The sequence below is a fragment of the Pongo abelii genome, chromosome 6, assembly GCF_028885655.2.
Source record: "Pongo abelii isolate AG06213 chromosome 6, NHGRI_mPonAbe1-v2.0_pri, whole genome shotgun sequence".
Classification (NCBI taxonomy): domain Eukaryota; kingdom Metazoa; phylum Chordata; class Mammalia; order Primates; family Hominidae; genus Pongo; species Pongo abelii.
The window spans coordinates 41,606,867-41,632,825 of NC_071991.2; the positions used below are offsets into that span (position 1 = coordinate 41,606,867).

A 25,959-nucleotide genomic window follows, 5' to 3' on the forward strand; every position below is an offset into this window, starting at 1 on the left:
ATTCACTTCCACTTAATGACTAGCAAATATATTTTCTCTTCTTTATGACTTTCTTAATATTTTTTCTCTAGCTTACTTTATTGTAAGACTATGGTATATAATACAAATAACATATAAAATATGTTAATCAACTGTTTATGTTACTGGCAAGGCTTCTAGTTAACAACACGGTGTTAGTGGTTAAGTTTTGGGGGAGTCAAAAGTTACACACAAATGTTTGACTGCATGGGGGATTGGAAGCCTTAAACTCCTGTGTTGTTCAAGGGCCAACTGCATTTTCTTAGAAATATTTGCTAATATCCAGAACCTACAAGGAACTTAAACAAATTTATAAGAAAACAACCCTATCAAAAAGTGGGCAAAGGACATGAACAGACGCTTCTCAAAAGAAGGTATTTATGTGGCCAATAAACATATGAAAACAAGCTCATCATCACTGGTCATTAGAGAAATGCAAATCAAAACCACAATGAGATACCATTTCACGCCAGTTAGAATGGCAATTATTAAAAAGTCAGGAAACAACAGATGCTGGTGAGGCTGTGGAGAAATAGGAACGCTTTTACACTGTTGGTGGGAGTGTAAATTAGTTCAACCATTGTGGAAGACAGTGTGGCAATTCCTCAAGGATCTAGAACCAGAAATACCATTTGACTCAGCAATCCCATTACTGGGTATATACCCAAAGGATTATAAATCATGCTACTATAAAGACATATGCACACGTATGTTTACTGTAGCACGATTTACAATAGCAAAGACTTGGAACCAACCCGAATACCCATCAATGATAGACTGGATAAAGAAAATGTGGCACACATACACCATGGAATACTATGCTGCCATAAAAAATAATGAGTTCATGTCCTTTGCAGGTACATGGATGAAGCCGGAAGCCATCGTTCTCAGTAAACTAACACAGGAACAGAAAACCAAACACCACATGTTCTCACTCATAAGTGGGAGTTGAAAAATGAGAACACATGGACACAGGGAAGGGAACATCACACACCGGGGCCTGTTGGGTGGTGGGGGACAAGGGGAGGGAGAGCATTAGGACAAACCCCTAATGCATGCGAGGCTTAAAACCTAGATGACGGGTTGATGGGTGCAGCAATCCACCATGGCACATGTATACCTATGTAACAAACCTGTATGTTTAGCACATGTATCCCAGAACTTAAAGATAATAAATCCACATTTCAGTCATCATTTTGAACTATGTGCAATCCATCCACTCAGTTCACTCATTTATCCAACCCCTCCCCCCACATCCATCCTTCCATCTGGTGGGATAGATCCACTGTCTATTCATCTCACAGATACTATTCTAGGGTCAGTAAATTCCTTTAAAAAAGACATCTTGAATGAGGGATTAAGCTCCTGCTTATAGGCAGTAACTCGTTATCTTTTGCACTTTCCAGTTTTGTATATGTTGTCCAAATATGCATTTTCTCTATGATGTTGAAGTCTATGTATTTTGTAACCAGAGAGCTGGAGTAGTTCCAGAGAGAAACATCATAGAAAAGCTCACAAAACAGTACTAATTAACTTTTCCTAGGTAGTTACCCCATGTGGGGCAAGTGCTGACAGCATCACAGGCATTGCTTCACCGCATCCTCAGACACACTCTCCACAGTCCTCTGAAGGCGCTTCTATTTTTTTTTTTTTTTTTTTGAGACGGAGTCTCGCTGTGTTGCCCAGGCTGGAGTGCAGTGGCACGATCTCGGCTCACTGCAAGCTCTGCCTCCTGGGTTCACGCCATTCTCCTGCCTCAGCCTCCCGAGCAGCTGGGACTACAGGCACCCGCCACCATGCCCGGCTAATTTTTTGTATTTTTTAGTAGAGACGGGGTTTCACCATGTTAGCCAGGATGGTCTGGATCTCCTGACCTCGTGATCCACCTGCCTCGGCCTCCCAAACTGCTGGGACCACAGGTGTGAGGGGCTTCTATTTTTATCATCTATCCATATCATTATAAATCCAGAATTTGAGGCTCGGCTGGGTGTGGTGCCTCACACCTGTAATCATAGCACTCTGGGAGGCCAAGGCAGGAGGACTGCTTGAGGCCAGGAGTTTGAGACCAGCCTGGGCAACATAGTGAAACCCCATTTCTAAAAAAATTTTTTAAAAATTATCAGCCAGGTGTGGTGGCTCACACGTATAATCCCAGCACTTTGTGAGGCCAAGGCAGGCGGATCACCTGAGGTCAAGAGTTTGCAACCAGCCTAGCCAACATGGTGAAACTCTGTCTCCACTGAAAATACAAAAATTAGCTGGGTGTGGTGGCACATGCCTGTAATCCCAGCTACTCGGGAGGTTGAGACAGGAGACAGGAGAATCACCTGGGAGGTGGAGGCTGCAGTGAGCGGATATCGCACCACTGCACTCCAGCCTAGGTGACAGAGAAAGACTCCATCTCAAAAAAAAAAAAAAAAAAAAAACTTAGCCATGCATGGTAGTATGTGCCTGTAGTCCTAGCTACTCAGGAGGCAAAGGTGGGAGAATTGCTTGAGCCCAGGAGTTCAGGGCTGCAGTGAGCTGTGATCAAGCCATCGCCCTCCAGCTTTGGTAACAGAGCAAGACTCTTGTCTCAAAGAAGTAAATAAATAAATAAAAGTAAGAACTTTAATTCACCACAGCACAAAGATTTTAAAATGCCATCCACGGGTAGAAGATATATAACAAAGAACTATATCCAGAATATATAAAGAACTACAAATTAACTTGAAAAAAGTAAATAGCCCAATGGGAAAAAAGGACAAAAGATTTTGCAAACACTTCACAAAAGCAGGAATCTAGTGGCCAATAAACCTGGGGTCCCTAACATGAAAAAATGTTCACTTCATTAATCATCAGGAAGATACAAATGAAACTACGCTGCAATACTACTACATACCCTTTCACAACTAAAAATAAAAAGACAATATCAAGTGTTGGCAAGGATGTGGAACAACTGGAGCTCTCATACACTGCTGGTGGAAGTGTAAATTTGTAAAACCGCTTCGTAAAACTTTAGCAGAATCTACTAAAAATTACCATATGCATAAACCATGACCTAATAATTTCACCCTAATTATATACCCATCAAAAGTCACATATATTGGCCAGGCCTGGTGGCTCATGTCTGTAATCCCAGCACTTCAGGAGGCCGAGGCAGGTGGATCACCTGAGGTCAGGAGTTTGAGATCAACCTGGGCAACATGGTGAAACGCTGTCTCTACTAAAAATACAAAAAATTACCCGAGTGTGGTGGTGGGCACCTGTAATCCCAGCTACTCAGAGGCTGAGGCAGGACAATCGCTTGAACCCAGGAGATGGAGGTTGCAGTGAGCCAAGATCACACCATTGCACCCTAGCCTAGGTAACAAGAGCAAAACTTCATCTAGGGGGAAAAAAATCACATACGTTCACCAAAAAAATGTATAAAAATATTCATAGCAGCAACAGTAAACCCAAATGTCCATCAACAGTAGAATAAATAAACTGGTACAGTCACACAAAAGAATGAAAAACTACAGCACGATATGGATTAATCCTACAAAAGTAATGTTGAGCAAAAGAAACTCAAAGAGGCTGGGCACAGTGGCTCACTCCTGTAATCCCAGCACTTTGGGGGGACAAGACAGGAGAATCGCTTGAGCCCAGGAGTTTGAGACCAGCGTAGGCAACAAAGCAAGACTCCATCTCTACAAAAATTTAAAATATTTTTAAAATATTAGCCAGGTGTGGTGGCATGTGCCTGTAGTCCTAGCTACTCAGGAGGCTGAGGCAGGGGCATTGCTTGAGCACAGGAGGTCAAAGTTGCAGTGAACCTGATAACACCACTGAATTCTAGCCTGGGCTACAGAGTGAGAGACCTTGTCTCAACAAAAGAGAAATTGAGGCCCAAGGCCACCAAGTTATTAAGTGGCTGAGCCAGGGAATAACCCATGTTTGTTGGATACAAATGTTTTATGGGCCGTCTGCTGTGTGCCAGGTACTGCTCTGGTGCGTGATAAGGAACAGCTCTGAAGAGGACAGGCAGGTACATCTCTGCCCCTGGAGGCTGCCCTTTAGGAGGGAGGCAAACACAATTACAACACCAGCACCATGAATGAAAATAGTGATTGGAGAAAATAAAGAGCTGTGTGGAGAATAGTTTAGATAGGGTGGTGATGTAAGGCCTCTCCCAGGAGGTGACATTTGGGAAAAAGATCTAAATGGGGGGAGGGAGTGAATTATTTATTTGGAGGAACTGTCCCAAGCAGACAAACCTGAAGCGCAAGGGCCCTGAGGGAAGAACCATCTTGCTGTATTCAAGGGTTAGAAAGAGGACCCTCGAGGCTGGAATTAGGTGGAAAAGAAGGAGGCAGTGTCATGCGAGGGCAGAGCAGCAGGAATGATGGTGATAAAGCCACTGGAGAGTTCTGAGTGGAATTGTTATGTAATGGGATGGAAGTGATTGAGCGGAGAGGACAGTGGACTATGCAGGAGAAGGAGGAGCTACTTTCAGGATCAAGGCTGCTTAAACACAAGATAGGATGGGATCCCATGTGCAAATGGAGAGGCTGGCTTGAGACAGTTGTCACTGGAAGGAGGCACAGCATGGGAGTGTGTGTGCAGACAGGCTGAGTGTGTTCTGATTGCCTTCATTTCTCAGTGAGAGAGGGAAGGGCACTCTAGGTGTGAGGGAAATGAAAGTGTAAAGCAGCCTTCTCTCCACATCAGAGAGGTGCAGTGCTTTTGGGAGTGAGCTTTAAAGAGAGCTTGAGATCTGTGGTCATAAGATTAAAGGAACACTCTTATGCTGCCTGGATGCAAGTAAAGAGTGGACAGAGAATTAAGTTTAACGAGGGTGGGGTTTTGCCAGGTGAGGGTGATGGGTTTTGTTTTACTTCAGTCGTGCTCTTAACTTCCTATGCCTATTAGTCCAACACAGTGCTTGTGTGAGCAAGGGCACACCGCCCCCCCATAAGCAATAACCACCCCATGTTCTATGTCTGGAAGGTAGGTTGTCCCTATTTTCTTTCCTGTTCAAAGTGCAAAGGGTTTTTTATTTTGTTTTTTGAGACAGTTTTGTCTGTTTTACCATCATTCCTGCTGCTCTGCCTTTGCCTGACACTGCCTCCTTCTTTTGTTTTTATTTTTGTTTTTTGAGACAGTCTCACTCTGTTGCCCAGGCTGGAGTGCAGTGGCACAATCTCAGTTCACAGCAACCTCTGCATCCTGGGTTCAAGCTATTCTCGTGCCTCAGCCTCCTGAGTAGCTGGGATTACAGGTGCGCACCACCACACTCAGCTAATTTTTTGTCTGTTTAGTAGAGATGGGGTTTCACTATGTTGGCCAGGCTGGTCTCAAACTCCCGACCTCAAGTGATCCACCCGCCTTGGCCTCCCAAAGTGCTAGAATTACAGGTGTGAGCCGCCATGCCTGGCCAAAAGTGCAAAGGGTTTTAACCATGCGTATTTGGGATGTCTGAGAGGGCAATGCAGAATCTTTCTAAGGCAAGTTATCTGAGAGAGCTCCGCTCATAAACCACGTGACTGTTCTAGATAGCTCTGTGTTACAGGCTGCTCTCTGAAAAGTTAGATTCTCTTGCTCTTGAATAATCCTATTCCTGACAAGTCCTCTTCTTTCTCCTTATCCAGTAGTCACTGTGCACACAGGAGAGCAAAATCACCTCATATTCGCTCTCTAAGTCCTTAATAAAAGGCAAACTAAAGAGACTTAGAAATTTCTAGAAATGAAGGGTCTACAAAGAAAACGATTTTTCTAGATTCTAGATTAGAATAACTAGATTACAAAAATGTAATGTTGACAATTTTAAGCAAGCAAGCTTTTTTTTAAAATCTGAAAGTGTAACACACATATATACATATTATATACTTGGCTAACAAAATTAAGTAGTTTCCAATTAAACTCAACTCTTTAAAACACAACTATTATTAGTGACTATGTGTAAATGTATAAATTTGGATGTATAACTACATTGTACCCATAAACTGAGCATTAATGCTAAGGGTCTACTAACCTCCTTGGAAATGCAGTCATCTTTGTGTTCTGCCAGAGCAGCCATTTCTCATAAAAGAGAGTTGCAGTGAAGAATGCAGGCAGGGAAATTATCCATAGCTCTGGGGGAGGCATAAGAAAGTCCCCAGGATCAGACTTCCCTTTGATCCAAGGGCTGCTTGATAATTCCGACTTCCCATTGGCAGAGAGCACAGATAAGGGCATTTACACCCTGGCAACATGCCTGGGGACTTCATTAACTTAAGGGCTTCTGCCATCTCTGCTGTAAGTAACATAGGAAAAACTCACAAAGAGAAAAAAAATGTTATTTCTGTGCATTCATATGCAAGGATTTGATTCTAATTTTTTGGACTCTTTCAGGAAACAGCCCACCGGAGAAAACCCCTGATCTAAAAGCACCAGTCCTGTCTTAAGCTACAGCACCTTAAATCCAGGGACACTTTCACCTAGTTTAGATGGTTGAAAGAAGTGGGATGTAATGATCTACTAGAACCTGAGATTAATTATTGTGAGGGGGCAGGGCGAGGTCACAGTGAACCACAAACTCTTGAGTAAGCGCATTTTGAGGGCTTTGCTCTTTGGGTTAGTCTTAATGTGTGTTTTGAAGCAAAAGAAATCAGTTGATCATAGTTAATCCACTTGTTCATCAACCTGAACTTCCCTGTCCTCATAGAGCAAGAAGGGTAAAAAGCACTGATAGTAGAACATTCTGCCTTCAGAACAGGCTTGAAAAGGTAGTTGGTGTGGAGGAGGAGACGGGCCTGGGCTGCCTTCCTCCCTACCCTGGGTCTCACAGTGTTGGGTGAGGCCAGGGATGGGAAGAGCACAGTCCCAGGCATCTCTGACTTGCCCGAATGCCTCTGTGCTACATTCATTCACCTGCTTACAAGTCAGACTAACTTTACTCATGTTGGCTCTGTGAGATCCTTGGGAAGTAAGAATTTATTTTTCTCAAGACTTTTACCTGAAGAAAAGTCTCTTTTTTTCACTAGAGTGTGACCACTAAATTGAATGCTGGAGTTGAATGTTACAAATCTGAAATCAAGATCTATATATTTGAAATTTCTTTTTTTTTGAGACAGAGTCCTTGCTCTGTTACCCAGGCTGGAGTGCAATGGCACGATCTCGGTTCACTGCAATCTCTGCCCCCTGGGTTCAAGCGATTCTCCTGCCTCAGCCTCCCGAGTAGCTGGGATTACAGACGCCTGCCACCGTGCCCAGCTAATTTTTTATATTTTTGGTGGAGATGGGGTTTCACCATGTTGGCCAGGCTGATCTCAAACTCCTGACCTCAAGTGATCCACTTGCCTAGGCCTCCCAAAGTGCTGGGATTATAGGTGTAAGCCACCGTGCCCAGCTATATTTGAAATTTTTTATCCTTCAATGAAATGTTAATAAAAAGAGTTTTTATTGAGAGGCCATTTAGGATTTAAAAACCAGTATGTAATCAGCTAGACTTCTGCCAACTCACGGGCACCTACTGAGTAAAGGGCATGGTGTCCAATGGCCTGGAGAATCCACATAGCCCAGATACTGGCTGGCTACCCCCATCCCAGGGAGACTTGCTACACTTATTTTAATTGCTGGCTCTGCAGTCAGAGATGATCAAAAAGCCCTTCCTTTCTGCAGGTTCCTGAGGCTCCTTGGGTGGTGAGATTATTACGGTGACATTTTTCTTTTGTTTATATGGATTCCCAAGGAACATGTATTATTTTACTTTTTAAATGTTAGAGCTGGTGACATCTTACAATCTTATTTTGGTCCTAATTTTAATTCTAAAAACATCTAGTGTTTCATGGTTAGGTACTGTAATAGGTCAGTATATGTTTGGTTTATTGGGTTATGTGGAGATGATCAAGCTCATATAAATAAAAATAAAATAAAATAGTGTGTGTATATATGTGTTATATATATATATACATATTTCATATATATATGATTATATATATGCACCTCAACCAGTAATTATATTGCCTTTTTCCTTCAAATGTTATCTTTACCATGGCAAGTCTTGATTTTTAAAGAGCTTTTTTTTCTTTTTTTTTTTTTTTGAGAAGGGTCTTGTCTGTCACCCAGGCTGGAGTACAGTGGCTTGATCATGGCTCACTGCAGCCTTGACCTCCACGGCTCAAGCAATCCTCTCGCCATAGTCTTTCCAGTAGCTGGGATTACAGGCACATGCTATCATGCCTGGCTAATTTTTGTAGTTTTTGTAGAGACAGGGTTTTGCCATGTTGCCCAGGCTGGTCTTGAACTCCTGGTCTTAAGTGATCTGCCCACCTCGGCCTCCCAAACTGCTGGGATTATTGGTGTGAGCCACCATGCCTGGCCTGGAGCTTTTTTAAAAACAAGTGTTACAGAATACCTCTTTATTATTTTTTATTTAGCTAATTGGTGCAATAAGCCATACAATATATATTTAAGTAATAAAATAATAATACATCCTTGCAATCATTTCATATCTCTTTGTAAGTAACTAGTTTCCTTATTCACTACTGGTTTCTGCCATCCACAATTTTCTCAATCCTGAAATCGTATATTTGACATGTGGGCAATTTCTCTATTTTTACGTGCTTGAGAATGTCTGTATTTGGCATAGTCACATATCACTGACAACTGGTATGGTAGAGAACTATTTTTTTTTCCCCTTTAAATAGACATCTTACCAAGCACATCTTTGTGCTGTGAAGAGAACATTCAAATTTTCTTGGCTTTTGCTATTTTCCAGGCGTCCGACAGTTTCTCCTGTTTGTTTATAGCATTCTTCAGTTCAAAAATTCTTCCTCCAGGAACCCCTTGGCTCCTTTTGGAGTAAATTCAATGCAAGAAACTGAAGGAAATTTTAGGAAATTTCACATTGTTCTTAACATGATTCAAAAGAACATTTTATTTTTAAAACTTTATTAGAGCAATGAATGGTAAGAAGGACTATGTAGTTCTGGAAGCTTGCTGTGTATTGGATTATTATTGTTTTTTCTTATTTATGTGTCTACTAAATTTTCTACTATGAACCTACATATATATTTTATTATATCAATTCAAGCTCTCTGAAATATGAGGAATTTCAATTTTAGTTAGGTATGTATTTTTTTAGATCAAAAAATTTTCATCTTTTTTTTCACTGGTTATTATATTTCTCTATGTTATTTTTTAGAAACATCTGTTGTTCATAAATTAGATTTCTGGGTTTTAAAAAGTTCTATTTTCATCTTCTGTTTCCACTGGGTTGGGGATGATTTTGTTTTAGGTTGTCTTCTAATTCAGTAATTCCTTTTCCCATGGTCTCTAAGTCACATACCTGTGACTGTTGGTCAAAAGGTTGGACCCATTATCTCCTTACTGTCTTTCTTACCATTCATTGCTCTCTCAGGAAGTTTCAAAGATACAATGTTCTCTTGAATCATGTAGAGAACAGGTGTAATTTTCTAGAATTTCTTTACATTGAATTTATTTCAAAAGGAGCCAACCTCTATGAATTTTCTTAGTGTTTCTTTTTATTTGAACCGCAGAATACTTTTTATATGAAATGAGTGATAACTTATTTCAATGCAAAGAATGTAACAACAAATTATTTTCCTGACCAAATAACCAGTGGAGTTTCCTCCAAGAAATACCTATATCAAGCAACCCGTAGATCCTCCTACAGAGGAATGGATAATCAGAATAGAGCATATACATACTAGGGAATACTATTCAGCCTTAAAAAGGGAGGAAATTCTGGCCCACGCGGCAACATGGTTGAACCTTGAAGATACTATGTTCACTGAAATAAGCCAGGCACAAAAGGGCAAACACTGTATGATTCCTCCTATATAAGGTGCCTAGTGTGGTCAAATTCCTAGAGACAGGAAGTAGAACGCTGGCTGCCAAAGGCTCCGAGGATGGGAAGAATGATGAGTTGGTGTTTAGTGGGGACAGAATTTCAGTTTGGGAAGATGAAAAGTTCTGGAGATGGAAGTGATGATGGTTGGACAAAGTGAATGCACACAGTGTCACTGAGCTCTACATGCTGAAAAATGGTTATGATGGTAAATTTTGTTATGTATATTTTATCACAATTAAAAACTAAAAAAAAAACACGTATATCTACTATATCAGCCATTAGAAGGGAGAGTTTACTCAAATTTGTATTTGTAGGCACAGGCAAAGAAAAAAATGTTTAAAAAAAACCAGTGAGATTCTTTTTTCAGAGCGAGACAGGGAAAAAAAGGAAAAGAAGAAAGGAGCCGGGCATGGTGGCTCATGTCTGTAATCCCAGCACTTTAGGAAGCCAAGGCAGGAGGATCACTTGAGATCAGGAGTTTGAGATGAGCCTGGCCAACAGAGAAACCCCATCTCAACTAAAATACAAAATTCAGGTAGGAGAATCACTTGAACCCAAGAAGCAGAGGTTGCAGTGAGCCCAGATCAAGCCACTGCACTCCAGCCTGAGCAACAGAGGGAGACTCTGTCTCAAAAAGAAAAAAAAAAGGAAGAAGGCAGAACGACACCAAAGTGCATGGGCAACACCACAGAGTTCACTGTGATGCCTGCAGCGACTCCCAGCACCATCAGTCTGATTTGCCTCCATCTCTTCCTGCTCCAGGTTTGGGGCATCTTAACAACATTATAATCATCAGAAATTCCTCTCCATTTCTGGCCTGAGCACTGTCTTCATCTCTGGATTTAATTAAATCATGGGTTTCAGTATTGATTGGTTTTGTCTTTTCTGTTTATCATTCCCACAGGAATGGCTGTGGGGTTGATGGGTAGACTAAACAGGCATCTATATCACTTGATGGATGTCTGACCCCTGCTCTGGAAAAGGAGGGATTTGGCAACTGTTTTAGCACTCATATATTAGCACATGCCAACATTCTTTCCCTTCGCATCAAGGACTAAATTGTGACACTACAAGTTTGAGCATCTAGATAAAGCCAGACCAGTCATGAGAAGGGAGAAAAGGGAATATTTTAAAAAATATTTAAAAATATTTTACAAGGCTTTTTCCTTGTAAAAAAATTATTTAAAAAATTATAGATGTTAAAATAGTTAATAGAGAAAACACAAAAAGCCACAATCCCACTATTTTGATAATTCCTGTGATTTTTTAAAAAAAGAAATCTATTGTTAGAAAACATAAACAAGTCTAAAAAAAGGAAAACAGGGGGGAGCGGAGAGGGATAGCATTAGGAGATATACCTAATGTAAATGACGAGTTAATGGGTGCAGCACACCAACACGGCACATGTATACATAATGTAGCAAACCTGCACGTTGTGCACATGTACCCTAGAACTTAAGGTATAATAATAATAAAAAAAGGAAAATAACCCTTTGTTAGTAAATATAAACAAGTAAAAAAGAAAAGGCACAGAATGATAAGTGAAATCCTGCACACCCCACCCCCACATAATCCTCAAAGGTAGTCACTGTTACTCATTTCTTGTTATCCTTTCCTGGGAATAATTTTTCTAACTATTAATTAAAAACTACATCAATGGGGTAATATTAAAAGCACTGCTCTGAGCCTTGCTTTTGCACTTCATAAAACATATTGAGGCCGGGCTTGGTGGCTCACACCTGTAATCCCAGCACTTTGGGAGGCCGAGACAGGCGGATCTCCTGAGGTCAGGAGTTCAAGACCAGACTGGCCAACACGGTGAAACCCCGTCTCTACTAAAAATACAAAAAAATTAGCCGGGCGTGGTGGTGGGCACCTGTAATCCCAGCTACTCAGGAGGTTGAGACAGAAGAATCACTTGAACCAGGGAGGAGGAGGTTGCAGTGAGCCGAGACCGTGCCATTGCACTCTAGCCTGGGCAACAAGAACGAAACTCTGTCTCAAAACAAAACAAAATCCACCATCAACAAAAAATGTATTGAGAACCTTTCCCCATAATCACAATCTGCTCCCCTGCTGCTTTTGCCCATAGAGTGTAGCATCTAGTCTCCCTAATGGAGACACTGGCTTTCCTGTCGTTGCTGTAATGCAGCAATGAATAATTTTGTCTATATATCCCAAATAGCTTTTGCAAATATGCCCAGGATAAATTTTGATAAATTTGATGAATTTTGCTAAACTGCCTTGAAAAAAATGGGCCCAACAGTGTACACATGCTTCTTTCACTCTCTTATCATCCCTGGGTACCATAAAACTTTTGAATTTTTGCTGTCTGATTGGAGCATTTAAAAAAATAGCCTTTCATTTATTTTACAGCAGGTTTAGGTCCACAGCAAAATTGAGCAGAAGGCACAGCATTCCCATATATCCCCTGTCCCCACACACGCACAGCCTCCCCAACTACCAACGTTCCACATAAGAGTGGCATATTTGTCATACTTGATGAGCCTACCCTGGCACATCATTATTACCCAAAGTGCATACTTCCCATCAGTGGTTACTCTTGGTGTTGTATATTCTGTGGGTTTTGACAAATGTATAATAACATGTAGCCACCATCATAGTATCACATTAAAGAATTTCATTGGCCGGGCGTGGTGGCTCACGCCTGTAATCCCAGCACTTTGGGAGGCCGAGGTGGGCGGATCACAATGTCAGGAGATCGAGACCATCCTGGCTAACACGGCAAAACCCCATCTCTACTAAAAATACAAAAAATTAGCCAGGCGTGGTGGCGGGCGCCTGTAGTCCCAGCTACTTGGGAGGCTGAGGCAGTAGAATGGTGAGAACCCAGGAAGTGGAGCTTGCAGTGAGTCGAGATCGCGCCACTGCACTCCAGTCTGGGTGACAGAGCAAGACTCCATTTCAAAAAAAAAAAAGAATTTCATTGCCCTAAAAATCCTTTGTGATCCTCCTATTCATCCCTCCTTCCCCGCTAAATCTTCACAATCACTGATCTTTTTTACTGTCTCCATATGTTTGGAAGATCATATAGATGAATTGTAAAATTATGTAGGCTTTCAGATTGGCTTCTTTCACTTAGTAATATGCGTCTAAGATTTTCTCATTTTTTTTTATAGCTTGGCAGCTCATTTTTTTTAGTACTGAATAATATTCCATTGTTTGGATGTAGCACAATTTATCTGCTTGCCTGCTAAAGGACATCTTGCTTCCAAGATGCCTCCAAATTTTGACAATTATGGATAGAGGTGCTGTAAACATGTGCAGATGTTTGTATGGATATAAGTTTTCAGCTCTGTTGGGTAAATACCAAGGAGTGAGATTGCTGAATCATATGGTAAGGGTATGTTTAGTTTTGTGAGAAACAACCAAACTGTCTTCCAAAGTAGCTGTACCATTTTGCATTTCCACCAGCAATGAATGAGAGTTCCTGTTGCTCCATATCCTTGACAGAATTTTGTGTTGTTAGTGTTTGGATTTTGGCTATTTCAATAGGTGTCTTTGGTACCTCATTGTTTTAATTTGCAATTCTCTAATGACATATATTGTTGGGCATCTTTTCATATGCTAATTTTCCATTTGTATATTTTTGGTGAGATATCTATCCAAGTGTTTTGTCCATTTTTAAAAATTGGCTTGATTGCTTTCTTATTGTTGACTTTCGTGAGCTCTTGGTACATTGAGAATACTAGCCCTTGATCAAATATGTATTTTGCAATATTTTCTTCCAGTCTGTAATTTGTCGTCTCATTCTCTTGATGGAACATCTTTTGTGTGTTTATTGGCCATTGCATTTTTCCCCCCTAAAAACTGACTTTAGGTTCTGGCCCACTTGTCAGATGGTTTGTCTTTTCTTTAATGATGTAAATTAGTTGATTTTGCTCTTAAAAGCTTAAGCTGTATCAGATTTATCTATCCCTCCATCATTTGAAAGACTTCACCTGTGAACTCATCCATTTTGTTTTGTTTTAGGGAAAGGGAACATTCCCTTTTGTCTATTCTGTGCTAAGCTCCTTGCCTCTAATCCCTGAGAAGTCAACATTTGGACCTTGCTGCAGAGAAAGAAGAGAAAAGTCTTTCGTTTAAGAAGTCCTCATTTAATTTTCATGTCCTCTTTTTTCTAGGTCACTGGATATATTCATGTCAAGATTCATCACATGAATATATTTATCTTGATGTGTTCATTCACAATTTCTAGGTCAGGTAGTAAATGCCTAGGTAGTAAATAAGAACATTCCAGCTTTCATAGTGCTGCCAAAGATTAAGGTGTTCTCTCCCAAAAAGGCAAAGGTAGACTTTTAACAGTATCAAGACTGTCAAATTGTCTCTTTATTTTTTTTGAGATGGAGTTTCACTCAGTCTTGTAGCCCAGGCTGGAGTGCAATGGCATGATCTTGGCTCACCGCAACCTCCGCCTCCCAAGTTCAAGCGATTTTCTTGCCTCAGCCTCCTGAGTAGCTGGGATTACAGGCATGCGCCACCACACCCAGCAAATTTTGTATTTTTAGTAGAGATGGGGTTTCTCCATGTTGGTCAGGCTGGTCTCGAACTCTTGACCTCAGGTGATCTGCCTGCCTCGGCCTCCCAAAGTGCTGGGATTACAAGCATGAGCCACTGCACCTGGCCCTAAATTGTCTCTTAATGTCAGCAAAGAGTGACATTGATATTTCCTGTGACAGAAGTCCATTATCTTTCTGGAGCCATGAACCCTGTTTATCTGATGAGGGCCTTGGATCCATTCCTAGCAACATGTGCAAATGTGTCCATGAAACACCAGGGCTTCATAGATGTCCTGACCCCAATTTCAGAATGTGGCTCTTACAAACATAGAAAGGATTTCCACTTTCCATTAGGATTTCCATTTCCACTTTCCATAAATTTTTTCTAATGTCATTTCTACAGAAAATGCAACTTGAAGAGAAGGTTTAGAACCAACCATTGGCGATCACAGAACGTGATTTGGCATTTTGCTTCTTAGAGTCCAGAAAGGAAGGATGTAAACCACCCACCCCTACAGTATGGCAGCTGAACCATAGCTGGTGGGAAAAGTGTTTCAGAAAACAGCATTTCCAGACTTGAGACCCCAGAATGCCTCATTAGTGTGAGCTCTGGACCTCTTCCCCTCAAACTGAACAGATTCCTTAATGTTGGGCTAGGATAGAATCTAAACTTCCAAAATGCCTCTTTGAGAGGTTAGAGATTGTGAGTAGGGCCTGGGTAAATTATCTAGTGAGAGGATGCCCAATCCCTTCCCTTTCTGTTCTAGAAGGGCAAGTCCACCTGATGCCTTGCCCAAAAAGCAAATGTACAAATGTCCCCACTGCTGATCAAACCTGAAATTAGTCTGATCAAAACCTGAAGGGACTTTTGCAGGAGACACATTTATGAATAAGCAGCCACTATATTCTGGGTTAAATTTGCTTACAAGAAATAAAGGGCTTGATCAGAAATCATGGCTGTGGTGTGTGCACATTTCAGCTTACTCCTTCTGGAAAACCCTGCATCATGTTCTGGGCCTGCCCATAATTGGTCCTTACAAAGTACCCTATATTGTCCACCTCCAGAGGCATGGAATAGTGCTCTGTCATTGCCTGTTTTCTTGTCTGTCTCCCCGCTACACACTTGCCTGTATCTTAGGCAGGTGGCTTGATGAGCATGGGGATTTGTCTTGTTTGGTTTTACATGCCTAATGGTTAGCCCCAAGGAGCTTAGTGACAAATATTTACTAAGTACATAAATGACATTGAAGCCACAGGCTACGTAAAGATGCCCAGAATAACTGTTCTGAGCAGACCTCCGTGGTTGAGGGACAGAGTGTTGCATGGACTGGAGAGGTGGGAGCAGAAGGGCTGAGGAGGTGGAAGCAGGTTCTGGGAACAGATTAGAGGCAAGAGGCTTTGAGCATCAGAAAACAATTTGCCAGATTAGCAGTAAGAAAAAACGTGATGTGGATTCTCAGCTAGAATAAATTCTACATTATGTTGATATCTAACCATCAACTTCTATCACCCTTGGAAACTCCTCTTCTATTCTACCCTTGACTTTTGAGAATGGAGGCAAAGTTTAAAAGTTAACAATAGTCAGAAGATCTTGTAAAATAACCCCTTAAAAAGTCATTCTAAAACCCTCTAGTAAATGTCTGGGCAGCATTGATCCTTTGCATGTAAATAAATCATGTATGTAATTCTAGCTCAAGCACTTAAGATTACATTTATTGTGTTTTATCTGTATCATTTAATCTATAGCTCCTACAAATCAAAATGCTTTCTTAAATTCTCCTCTAAGAAAAGGTTAACAGACATTTATGAAGGGAATAAATAAAAATAGAATATTGTACTGTATAACTTCTTCAGACATCTTGCTTCCCTAGCATAACTAGAATTATTTCAGTTAAAAACAGATTTTCAGAATATTAGGGACTAAGTCTCAAAATTTTGCCTCATCATAATATTGTTAATGAGGTTTCCTTTTAGTGCTGGTTAGCTAAGTATTGGTGATATGCTGCAAAAATAAATTCTGGATGTAATAGGAAGGCAATAGGAAAAGAATTCACAAAAGGCTGCTCTGGCTATTATAAAATCTAAGTCAAAAAATAAATGCCATGTCACTTGCCCAAAATACCATGGGGCCAAGTTTCCAAAATCAGAACTGGAAATGAGGCAAGTTTAAGAACATGGCTATAGTGCCATGAATCTGGTGACATCATGAAAGCCAGAATTCCAACTAAATCCTTAGAAAGCCCCATTTTCTTACAAGTTGAGGAAAATGACTCTGAAATTTCCCCAAGTCCCTCTTTGTGCAGAGACAGTTCTTTACATAGCATAATGAATAGAAAACTACAATTAAGAGAAAATAGCATCTTGGGCAGTCCTGTGGTTCTGAGGTCTGTGTAAGGCTGCCTGCTCTCCTGGGATCTCAGGGGGCGGGTCCACCTCACTGGGGCAGTGCAGTCCATCCCAATTAAACAGAGAACAAACTCTCTCCTTCTCCATTAGTTTTTGGATACTCCTTTTTGACACATTTCAAGGGTAAAATTGAGACTTCATCTGGACACACTGGATGAAGGGGATCCTTTGGCAACTTCGGGGACCTTCACCCCAATATTGAAGATACATGGTGATTGATGTTTATTGGAACCTGGTCTTGCCATTTAATCTCTGCCAAGCACAAGCGCTCAAGATCATTTATTATAAAGCTGAGGTGTCTTCCAAATTAATTGGCCTGTGTCTAACAATTCTAGGTAGCTGGTCCCATCAGTCGGCAACCTGTGGATTCCTTTTGCTACTAACTTGGTTGAAGTATTTTCCAGGTCATTTTATAACCTATAGCAGCTGGTCCATAGTTGCTTTATTATGATTTGAAATATTTTTTTGAAATATCTACTTTTAAAATCTCCAAGAAAAATACTACTATAGCCGAAGGTAATGACCTAGAATTTGGGGAAGGGAAGGTATTTATCAATTATTTGTCCACTGCAGGAGACTCAGACTTATGTGGAGGAGGAAAATCTTGACCCTATTTTAGAGTGCTAATTTAGCCTATGTTGGTGGGGAAATGTCCTACTGAGTTGCCTTTTTTTTAAGAGGATAGTGTCAACTCTTACCTCTGCTCAGGGGGTCTGACAAAGTAAATGAATCTGTAAACATGAACTAGTGAAAAGATAGTTTAAGTTTGTTCTTTGTTCTTTTTTATTTTTTTTGAGACAGTCTTGCTCTGTCCACCAAGCTGGAGTGCAGTGGTGTGATCTCGGCTCACTGCAACCTCTGCCTCCCAGGTTCAAGTGATTCTTGTGCCTCAGCCGCCCAAGTAGCTAGGATTGCAGACGTGCACCACCATGCCTGGCTAATATTATTTTATTTTTTATTTTTTTATAGAGATGGGGTTTTGCCATGTTGGCCATACTTGTCTCGAACTCCTGGCCACATGTGATATACTCACCTTGGCCTCCCAAAGTGCTAGGATTACAGGCGTGAGCCACTGCACCCAGCTGTTCTTTGTTCTTTGGCAAAGAACTTTACTTTGAATGTTATGCTGTTCAGTTATTATCAAAAGCTTGGTTGCAGCGGCACTAGATTAACATGAAGGAAGAAGGAGAGGACCTTCCTATGTTTACTTCCAACTTCTCATTGAAAGAGCCAGAAGATACAGAATATGAAGTAAATAAATAAACAATAGCAATCTGAGGTAAGAATAAGAATAATCCAGTGTAACATAATCCTGATGGGGTTTCCACACATTTTAATGCTGATAAAGACAACATAAGAAATACACCTTTGACTACACATGACCCAGCCTCTAAATCTAGAGAAGTCTCTACTCCAGAGTAGATGGCCCCACACGGGGTGGGAATGTCATGTCCTCAGCCTGCCCTGCATGCTGGTGGCCTTTCCCAATTGCTTGGACTCTGCCAGAGTCATTCCCCAGCTTCCTATTTTCTATCTGGAAGCCGCAGTCCCAGGCCTCAGCATGGGTGGGGAGGAGGCCCACTGCACTGCCAGGTGAACGCTCTGCAGGGAAGGTCTCATAAACCAGGTGTGGGAGCAGTATGCTCAGGACTTGAAAGACTCTCACTTACCTGGCTCACACCAACAGCTTCAGACTGCATCAGAGTCTCTGGCACTGCAGTAGAACCGGCAGGCAAAGGGAGGGCCCCCACTCCCTCCAGCAGCCCCTACAGATGATGCCGGCTCGGTGCCTGAGAGTGGGAAGAGGAGGATGTGAAAACTCACTGTCAGGTCTAGACCCAGCAGGGCAGCCTGGTTATTTTCAGTGGACTGTGTGTTGGGCTGAGGACAGTTTACCCACCCTGTCTTTGGCAAACTGTCGTGATGGGCTGATTTCTGTTTTTTGATGTATAATCAGAGAAAGAAAAATATATCATGGGGCTTATTTAAGAAGACTGTAATGGTAATGCACAAGGGGGAGTTAGCAAGGGCCAGAATATGGAGAGGAAGAGCTTGCCTTTGACAGTGATTTTCTACAGAAAATAAAAGAAAGATATAAAACGTGATAGGTGCTACCAATAAGACACAAAAAGTACGAAAAACAGGAGGATATATAGGGATAATAAGTCCCATATTCTTTAAACCTAAGACAACTAGGTCTCCTTCCCTGCCAGGCCTGAGCCATTTCTCACCCCATGCCTTTGTACAGGCCATCCCTTCTGCTGGCCTTGCCTGTCTGTCTTCAAGGCATGGCCAAGGCCCAGTAATGGCGCCTGCCTCAGGCCATGCCCCCTCTTCCCGCAGCCAGCACAGCTGCTGCAGGTGCCTGGTCACGGCTTTCTCTATACACCAGCACAGCAGGCTTCACGCTCCAGTACTGGATACTTTATATAGTATTATAATTTATACTGGAGTAACTGTGAGTTCTCAGTGACAGGGCTTATATTTCATCTATCTCTATAAGTACATCCATCACAGTTTCTGATATACAATAAATGAGAGCCCCAGAAAGACAAGAGTAGAAGACAACCTCTTTTTAAACAAGGACCTCAACAGTTGCCCATGGGACAAAGACAAAGATGAGAGGGAACAAGAGAATGAGAAAAAGAACTGATGCATCATGAGACCATATAATGCTCAGAAAATTAAAGCATTGATTACAACAAAGGAGCATGTGACAGCTTGTTCCTCCTTTTCAAAGAATGTTAGGTTTAGCGTATTGTCACAAACCAACTCAGTGACTTTGGGGACGTGATATAATGGCAATACACAGCAACTCTTCATAAGAGATGAATGCAGCAGCAGCAATCCTCAACCTAGAAGTTGACACGTCAAGTTTATTAACAAATTGATTTAGGGAAACCTCACAGCATTTCCCCTTAGAAACTGTGTGCTCAAGTCCCCAGACCAGACTGCAAAGGCTTATTTAACCTGGAAGGTTGCTAGATTATGCCCAAACTGAGCTGGGTTGCAAAAAGTATAAGCGAAATGTGGTTTTTCTCCATCACCATATAGCCAAATGATCACTTAACCAGAATGGTAGTTCCTGCCTCTCTCCACAGATGTGCTGGGCATCAACTAGAATAATGTGTGATAAACAGCTTTGAGAAGTGTGCCACGCTATCAAACAAAGGGGGCTCCTCCTAGTGTGGCTCCTATGAAACCTAATTGCCTGTGAAAATACAGTCCTGTGGGATACTGTGTACTGCCTTCTGCCCTGGGACTCCAGGGACTCATTTTCACCATGACAACAGGAGCCCAGGATTTCTCTCTTTGTCCCTGGTGGCAGAGGGGCTATGCGATTGAGCTCTCACATGCTTGGGGAATAAAAGTTGTCTGCAGGATGTATATTCAAGTGTCAACCCAAGTGTCTACTGATTTGTGTGACAAAATCATTAGGAGATAAAAATCAGGGTGACAGCAATATGTCTAAATATTTCAAGATGCCAGAGTTTGAAGTATGAGCAGCAGCAGCTCACGTGGAATGACAAAGATGAGGTCAGGGCAGTAGCAATCAGGCACCTGCTGAACCTTATATCAACAGTGTGATGGAAGCATCTCATTTCCTCTTCTGAGGTACAAGCCTTTGTTTCTGGTGATGGCAGCCCTTGGGGAGCATATGCTTGTTGAAAATTTATCCTGCCCTAAGGGGCTGTACATCATACTTTAGAGGCCATTTTCTGGGCAGTTGGCCTCTTGCTTAATTTTAAGCCTACATTGCACAACACTGTGATGTGTCACATTTTGCACTGGTCTGAGCAGCAGGTGAACATCTGGAGTCTCCAGCAGGCTGAGTTCAGAGAAGTCAAATGCTCTAGGGAGCTTTATTTAAATAAGAAAAAGTGCTTCAGGTAAGAATTTGTCTGAATTCCAGGGCTGGCCAACACACCCACAGTATCATTCCAGAGCAGAAGAAGGTGAGGAACTCCTCCCCCCTCTGAGCCTTGAGCCAACAGGCCAGTCCCATCAGTGGGCACAGCCCATCCCTGCTGAGGGATCCTTGTGTCTGCCTCATTCAGTGACCTGCTGTGCGGTGGCAAGAGGCCAGGCCTGCAGTGGAAGGGTTTTCCCTAATTGGCTTCACTCCACTTCCCACCTCCTTCCTTCTCTGCGTATTGTGTGCTCAATGCCTTCCTGCTCGTCTCCCTAGCTTCTGGTTCACTTTTTCTTTTCTGCCTTGATTTAGCTGTCTCTAAGCTACCTTGATTTAGTTGTCACTCACCATCAATGATTGGCTAACAGGTGTCAGGACGTGTCTGGTTTTAAGGGGTACCCTCTTTTGAGGGATGCCCAAACAAACGGGCCTGGAAGAGAGGTTCTGGCACTCTGAGGACACCTCCCTAGATTTTCTCACTGAAATTGCTGTCCCAGACAGACAGGAATCACATTCCAATCTGCATGGCCAGTGAGGGAAAAACGGCAAAGCCATCAAAAGCACATGTGCCTCTCCTTGTCTTCCCACTGCACTTTCCGCTATGAGTTCCCGGATGGTAAACCCAGTTCAGTGTCCAGTCCTGCCGAGGATGGAGGCAGCCAGGCTTTGGGCCTCGGGCCTGCTTACCTTACTGCTTACTACCAAGGCCTCAATCAGCTCATCTTCAGGATGCTGCAGAACTGATTTGCAAAGCAGCAAAGTGGAATATTTTTTGGAGTCAAAGTCCTTTCTGAATCATTCATATTTCATGTCAAATACTTTCTCTCTCTCTCTTTTTTTTTCTGAGATGGAGTTTTGCTCTTGTTGCCCAGGCTGGAGTGCAGTGGTGCGATCTCTGCTCACTGCACCCGGGTTCAAGTGATTCTTCTGCCTTAGCTTCTCAAGTAGCTGGGATTGCAGATGCTCGCCACCATGCCTGGCTAATTTTGTATTTTTAGTAGAGACAGGGTTTCACCATGTTGGCCAGGCTGGTCTTAAACTCCTGACCTCAAGTGATCCACCTGCCTGGGACCTCCCAAAGTGTGGGGATTACAGGCATGAGCTACTGCGTCTGGCCTGTTTTTTTAATGTAAAAAAGAAAAAAGAGAGTCTTTTTTATTTCCACTAGCATGACAAAGTCCCCCACTGGTTTCTGTCCAGCCTCCCCAGTTGGTCATTTTAAATTTATGTGAAAAGGAAAAGGAATGCCATTTCTCAGTGCATTTCAGCCTAATCAGATGCATTAAGCACTAAGTGAGAAGCACTACAAAGATTAAAACTGGATTGTAACTTAGGAAAGATGGCATCTATTACCATAGGCCTGAGCAAAGCCACACAGCAGGGAACAAAAGAAGTGACTTAAATCCTGGATCTGCAACGAGTTCTGTGACCTGAGACAGATTATTTAGGCTCCTTGGCCACTGTCCTCATTTATACACAGAGAAGGGTGAGAGATTCTGGTCTTTCCAGGCCTATCATGTTATAATTCTATGACTAAAATCAACCTGAGGCAATAAATCCTACTCCATTAATTTATTTACAAGCCTAAAAGAAAAAAAACATAAGAAAATATAAATATTTAAAACCAAATAATTAAAAAACGTGATCCAAAGAAAAGGCTTTTTTGCTGTGATTGCACATGTTTCTGTTAGAAACATTTGGCCATCTAAGGAAAATACAGAAGCTTGGCTCCTCCCTAACACACAAGTGTAGCATGAGGCTTAATAAGGTCAACTATGGATCTCATTCCTCTTGACTATTTTGAGGTGTCTCTCCATTTATTCATGATCAATCTATCAGTATATCTCCATATGTGTGTATGTACATGTACACACACACACACACACACGCACGCACAAGAACAAAATAGGAAAGTGAAGAAAGACCAGAGTTAGGTCTAACCAAAGACGGAGAAATGAGACTTACAGGAGCTGCCGAGTTTTTGACCGTGACACTGGGGGTGGTTGCTCGCAGGGCCCCACTCACTCCATGGTAGTATTTGAAGCAGATCTTAGTTTCAGCTGAAAGACAAACAAAAAATGAGACTGAGAAGTAGGGTATAACCCAGTGAGAGACAGCTATGGCCACAGAAGACATCTCTAAGAACTGCAACCTAATTCCCCCACAAGCAAGCCAGGCCACACTCGACAATGATGCTCCTCATGTGGCCTCAAGGACAGGTCTGACTTCTTCTTAAAACTGTGACATGAAAAATTGTTTTGGCCTTAATATTTTTGTATCCAAGTTAAGTCCATTATTTAGACTTCTCAGCATCCATCCTGCCCTATTAGAGGTCATTGATTTAAAACTCTTAGTTCTAAGATGTGAGGTGGGTAGATGCCTATCACCTGTCTGTTTCTTCTGTAATGTCCTATTATTTAATTCATTGTGATTAATATCTTGGTAATTTGCAGAAAGACTTTGAGAAGTTATTGAAGTATATGGGAGAGAGGCATATTTTCTAAACTCCTGTACCCATCAATAATAACCTCTTTGCATCACAATTTGTTTCCTTCAAAGTTCTATAGATGTAGCTGGCAGTGGTGGCACGCATCTGTAGTTCCCAGCTACTTGGGAGGCTGAGGCAGGAGGATGGCTTGAGCTCAGGAGTTTAAGGCTGCAGAGAGTTATAATCACATCAGTGCACTCCAGCCTGGGTAATAGGGTGAGACTCCATTTAAAAAAAAAAAAAAAAAAAAGAAAGTTCTATAAATGGTTAATCAGAATGTAAAGAGTTTAGGGGGATCACACTGGGTTTGAATTTCAGCTCCATTATTTACAATCTGTGAGACAATGAATAAGTCCCTGTACCCCCTGTTAAAATAGGACTTCATAAGACGTTGGTTAAGCAAATAAAAGTGCTTAGATTCAATTAAATGCTCAGTAAATGTTAGTGATTGTGATGATGTGATGACTAAATGACAATAACATGAGTCCTTTTCCTTCTGGCATTTAGTTCCGTAGAGGACAAGATCTGTAGCCAACACGAGCTTAGTTCATTTGAAGGTGACTTGCTTTCCCCAATTCACTGTTTATAGGATTTGTTTTCTTAAAATTTAAAAAAATTACCAGGCTATGTCTTGGTCCCTTATATTTTGTTTGAAACAATATGAGAAATCTCCAATTTGAGATATTTTCACTCAAATATGGAAATTTGCCTTCAATTATCATATTAAAACTAATATCTACAATTTTCTTAGCATGCATTTGAAATGTGCTCAGAATGGAAAATATGAAAAATGAAGATAAGTATAAATGAAATAACAATCTTCTGAGATTTTTGCATAATTGAGACTATAAACTATAGAATAATACATTTTGCTTTTTAAAAAAATTGACATTATGAAATAAGCATGGCCAACTATCATTTAAAACTCCTCAAATAACATTACTTATTATATAGAACAACTGAATAGATTTACACATTGCAAATATTTCCTATATTTGGAAATTCAGGCTTTTCTCTGAAAATCAATTACTTTTTACAAATTATTTTTTAAGTTCAAATTTTCTCTCTAGGACAATGGAGCAAAAATCGCTAGATACCTACCCGACATCCGTTCAACCTTTCCTCCTTAATAACAGAATCTCAATTTTATTTTGAGTGATAATGACCAGCTAAAGTACTACATTTTGCAGCCTCCCTGGCAGAATAACACCTATGCAGTTTACCATTGTTATTTTAGGATCTCTGTTATATGCAGCTAAACCTAAACCTAACTGATATGTAAAGGTTTCCTCAATGCTGTAGATATGAATATTGCAGTAGTCTTCTTTAGGTTAAAAGATATGGGCCGGGCGCGGTGGCTCACACCTGTAATCCCAACACTTTGGGAGGCCGAGGTGGGTGGATCATCTGTGGTCAGGGGTTTGAGACCAGCCTGGCCAACATGGTGAAACCTCATCTCTACTAAAAATACAAAAATTAGCTGGGCGTGGTGTTGCACTCCTGCAATCCCAGCTACTTCGGAAGGCTGAAGCAGGAGAATTGCTGGAACTTGGGAGGTGGAGGTGGCAGTGAGCCAAGATCACGCCATTGCACTCCAGCCTGGGCAACAGAGCAAGACTCAGTCTCAAAAAAAAAAAAAAAAAAAAAGAATATATTTTAAGAATCCTCCCTTCCTGGGGCAAAATTGCTTTCCAAATAACACTTTACATTTCTATCAGGAAATGTGACTCTGACCATCTCATAGAACCCTTGTTAGCACTGAGCATCATCACTTAAAGATAGGCTTAAAATAGAATCCGATTATTATTTTTGTTTCATTTATTTGATTATTAGTAGGGTTAAACTTTTTCATTAAATTTTAATCAGCTATTTAAATATTTTTGAAGCCATTTAATTGCAGTTGTTCAGGTTTTCCATTACCTGGGTGATGCCTGGACGCTAATCAGTCCCTCTGTTAGTGGATGTGTTCTTACTTCAGATATGCCTGTACTTTGAGTTTCCTTCCTGAGTCACTTTCTCTATAGTTCTTTCACATGTCTGTTGATTGTCTTTTCAAGCTCTTGGTGGACAATCTTATAACCCAGTTCTGTACTTATTCTCCAAGACACCTCAAAGTTGTCCCCATGTTAGGTCTACACACTCAGATCCAACACCGTGTTGGCCTGAGAGGCAAGTTTCCTGTAAGTCAGGGATCAGGGAAGGACTCTGAATAAAGCAGTGAGCCATCTACCTAGTTAATCACAATGAGTTACTGTTGCCTAGTGCATGAGTTACTCTGCCTGTAGGTGCCGGTGGGATCAGCATGGAGGGGCCAAATGGCCTCACCTTCAGCTCAGTTGGGTGGAAAGGAATTTTAGGTACCAGGAATCCCAAATGGGCACTACTAGATTTCCATTTAGAGAAAAAATTATTTCAATGCCTTTGAGCAAAAAGGTCAGGGAAATTACATACAATCCTGCACTGAACTCTATTGCTAGATGAGCAGATCAGGGCATATTTCGAGCCAGGAATTCATGGAACACTTCAAACTCTGTACTCTTCTTTGTTTCTTCCATTTTTAGTTTTTTATTGATACATAATAGATGTACATATTTTCAGGATACATGTGATGATTGAATACATTCATATAATTTGTAAAGATCAAATGAATGTAATTGGGATATACATCATCTTAATTATTTGTCTTTTTTTGCGCTAGAGACATTTGAATTATTCTCTTCTAGCCATTTGGAAACATATGATAGATTATTATAAATTATAGTCACTCTATTGATCTATCAAACACTAAATTTTATTT

General features: G+C 41.3%; 1 protein-coding gene across 10 annotated transcripts in view; it reads right to left on the reverse strand.

Annotated features, from left to right (window-relative positions):
* Positions 1 to 25,959, reverse strand: part of HECW1 (HECT, C2 and WW domain containing E3 ubiquitin protein ligase 1) — a 456,699-nt gene that overhangs the window by 177,069 nt on the left and 253,671 nt on the right. For 8 of the 10 annotated variants that reach the window (XM_054558880.2, XM_054558879.2, XM_054558881.2 and 5 more), the window contains one exon: positions 22,640 to 22,734. In XM_054558880.2, the coding sequence (XP_054414855.1) occupies positions 22,640 to 22,734 (95 nt within the window). 10 annotated transcript variants of the gene reach the window in all.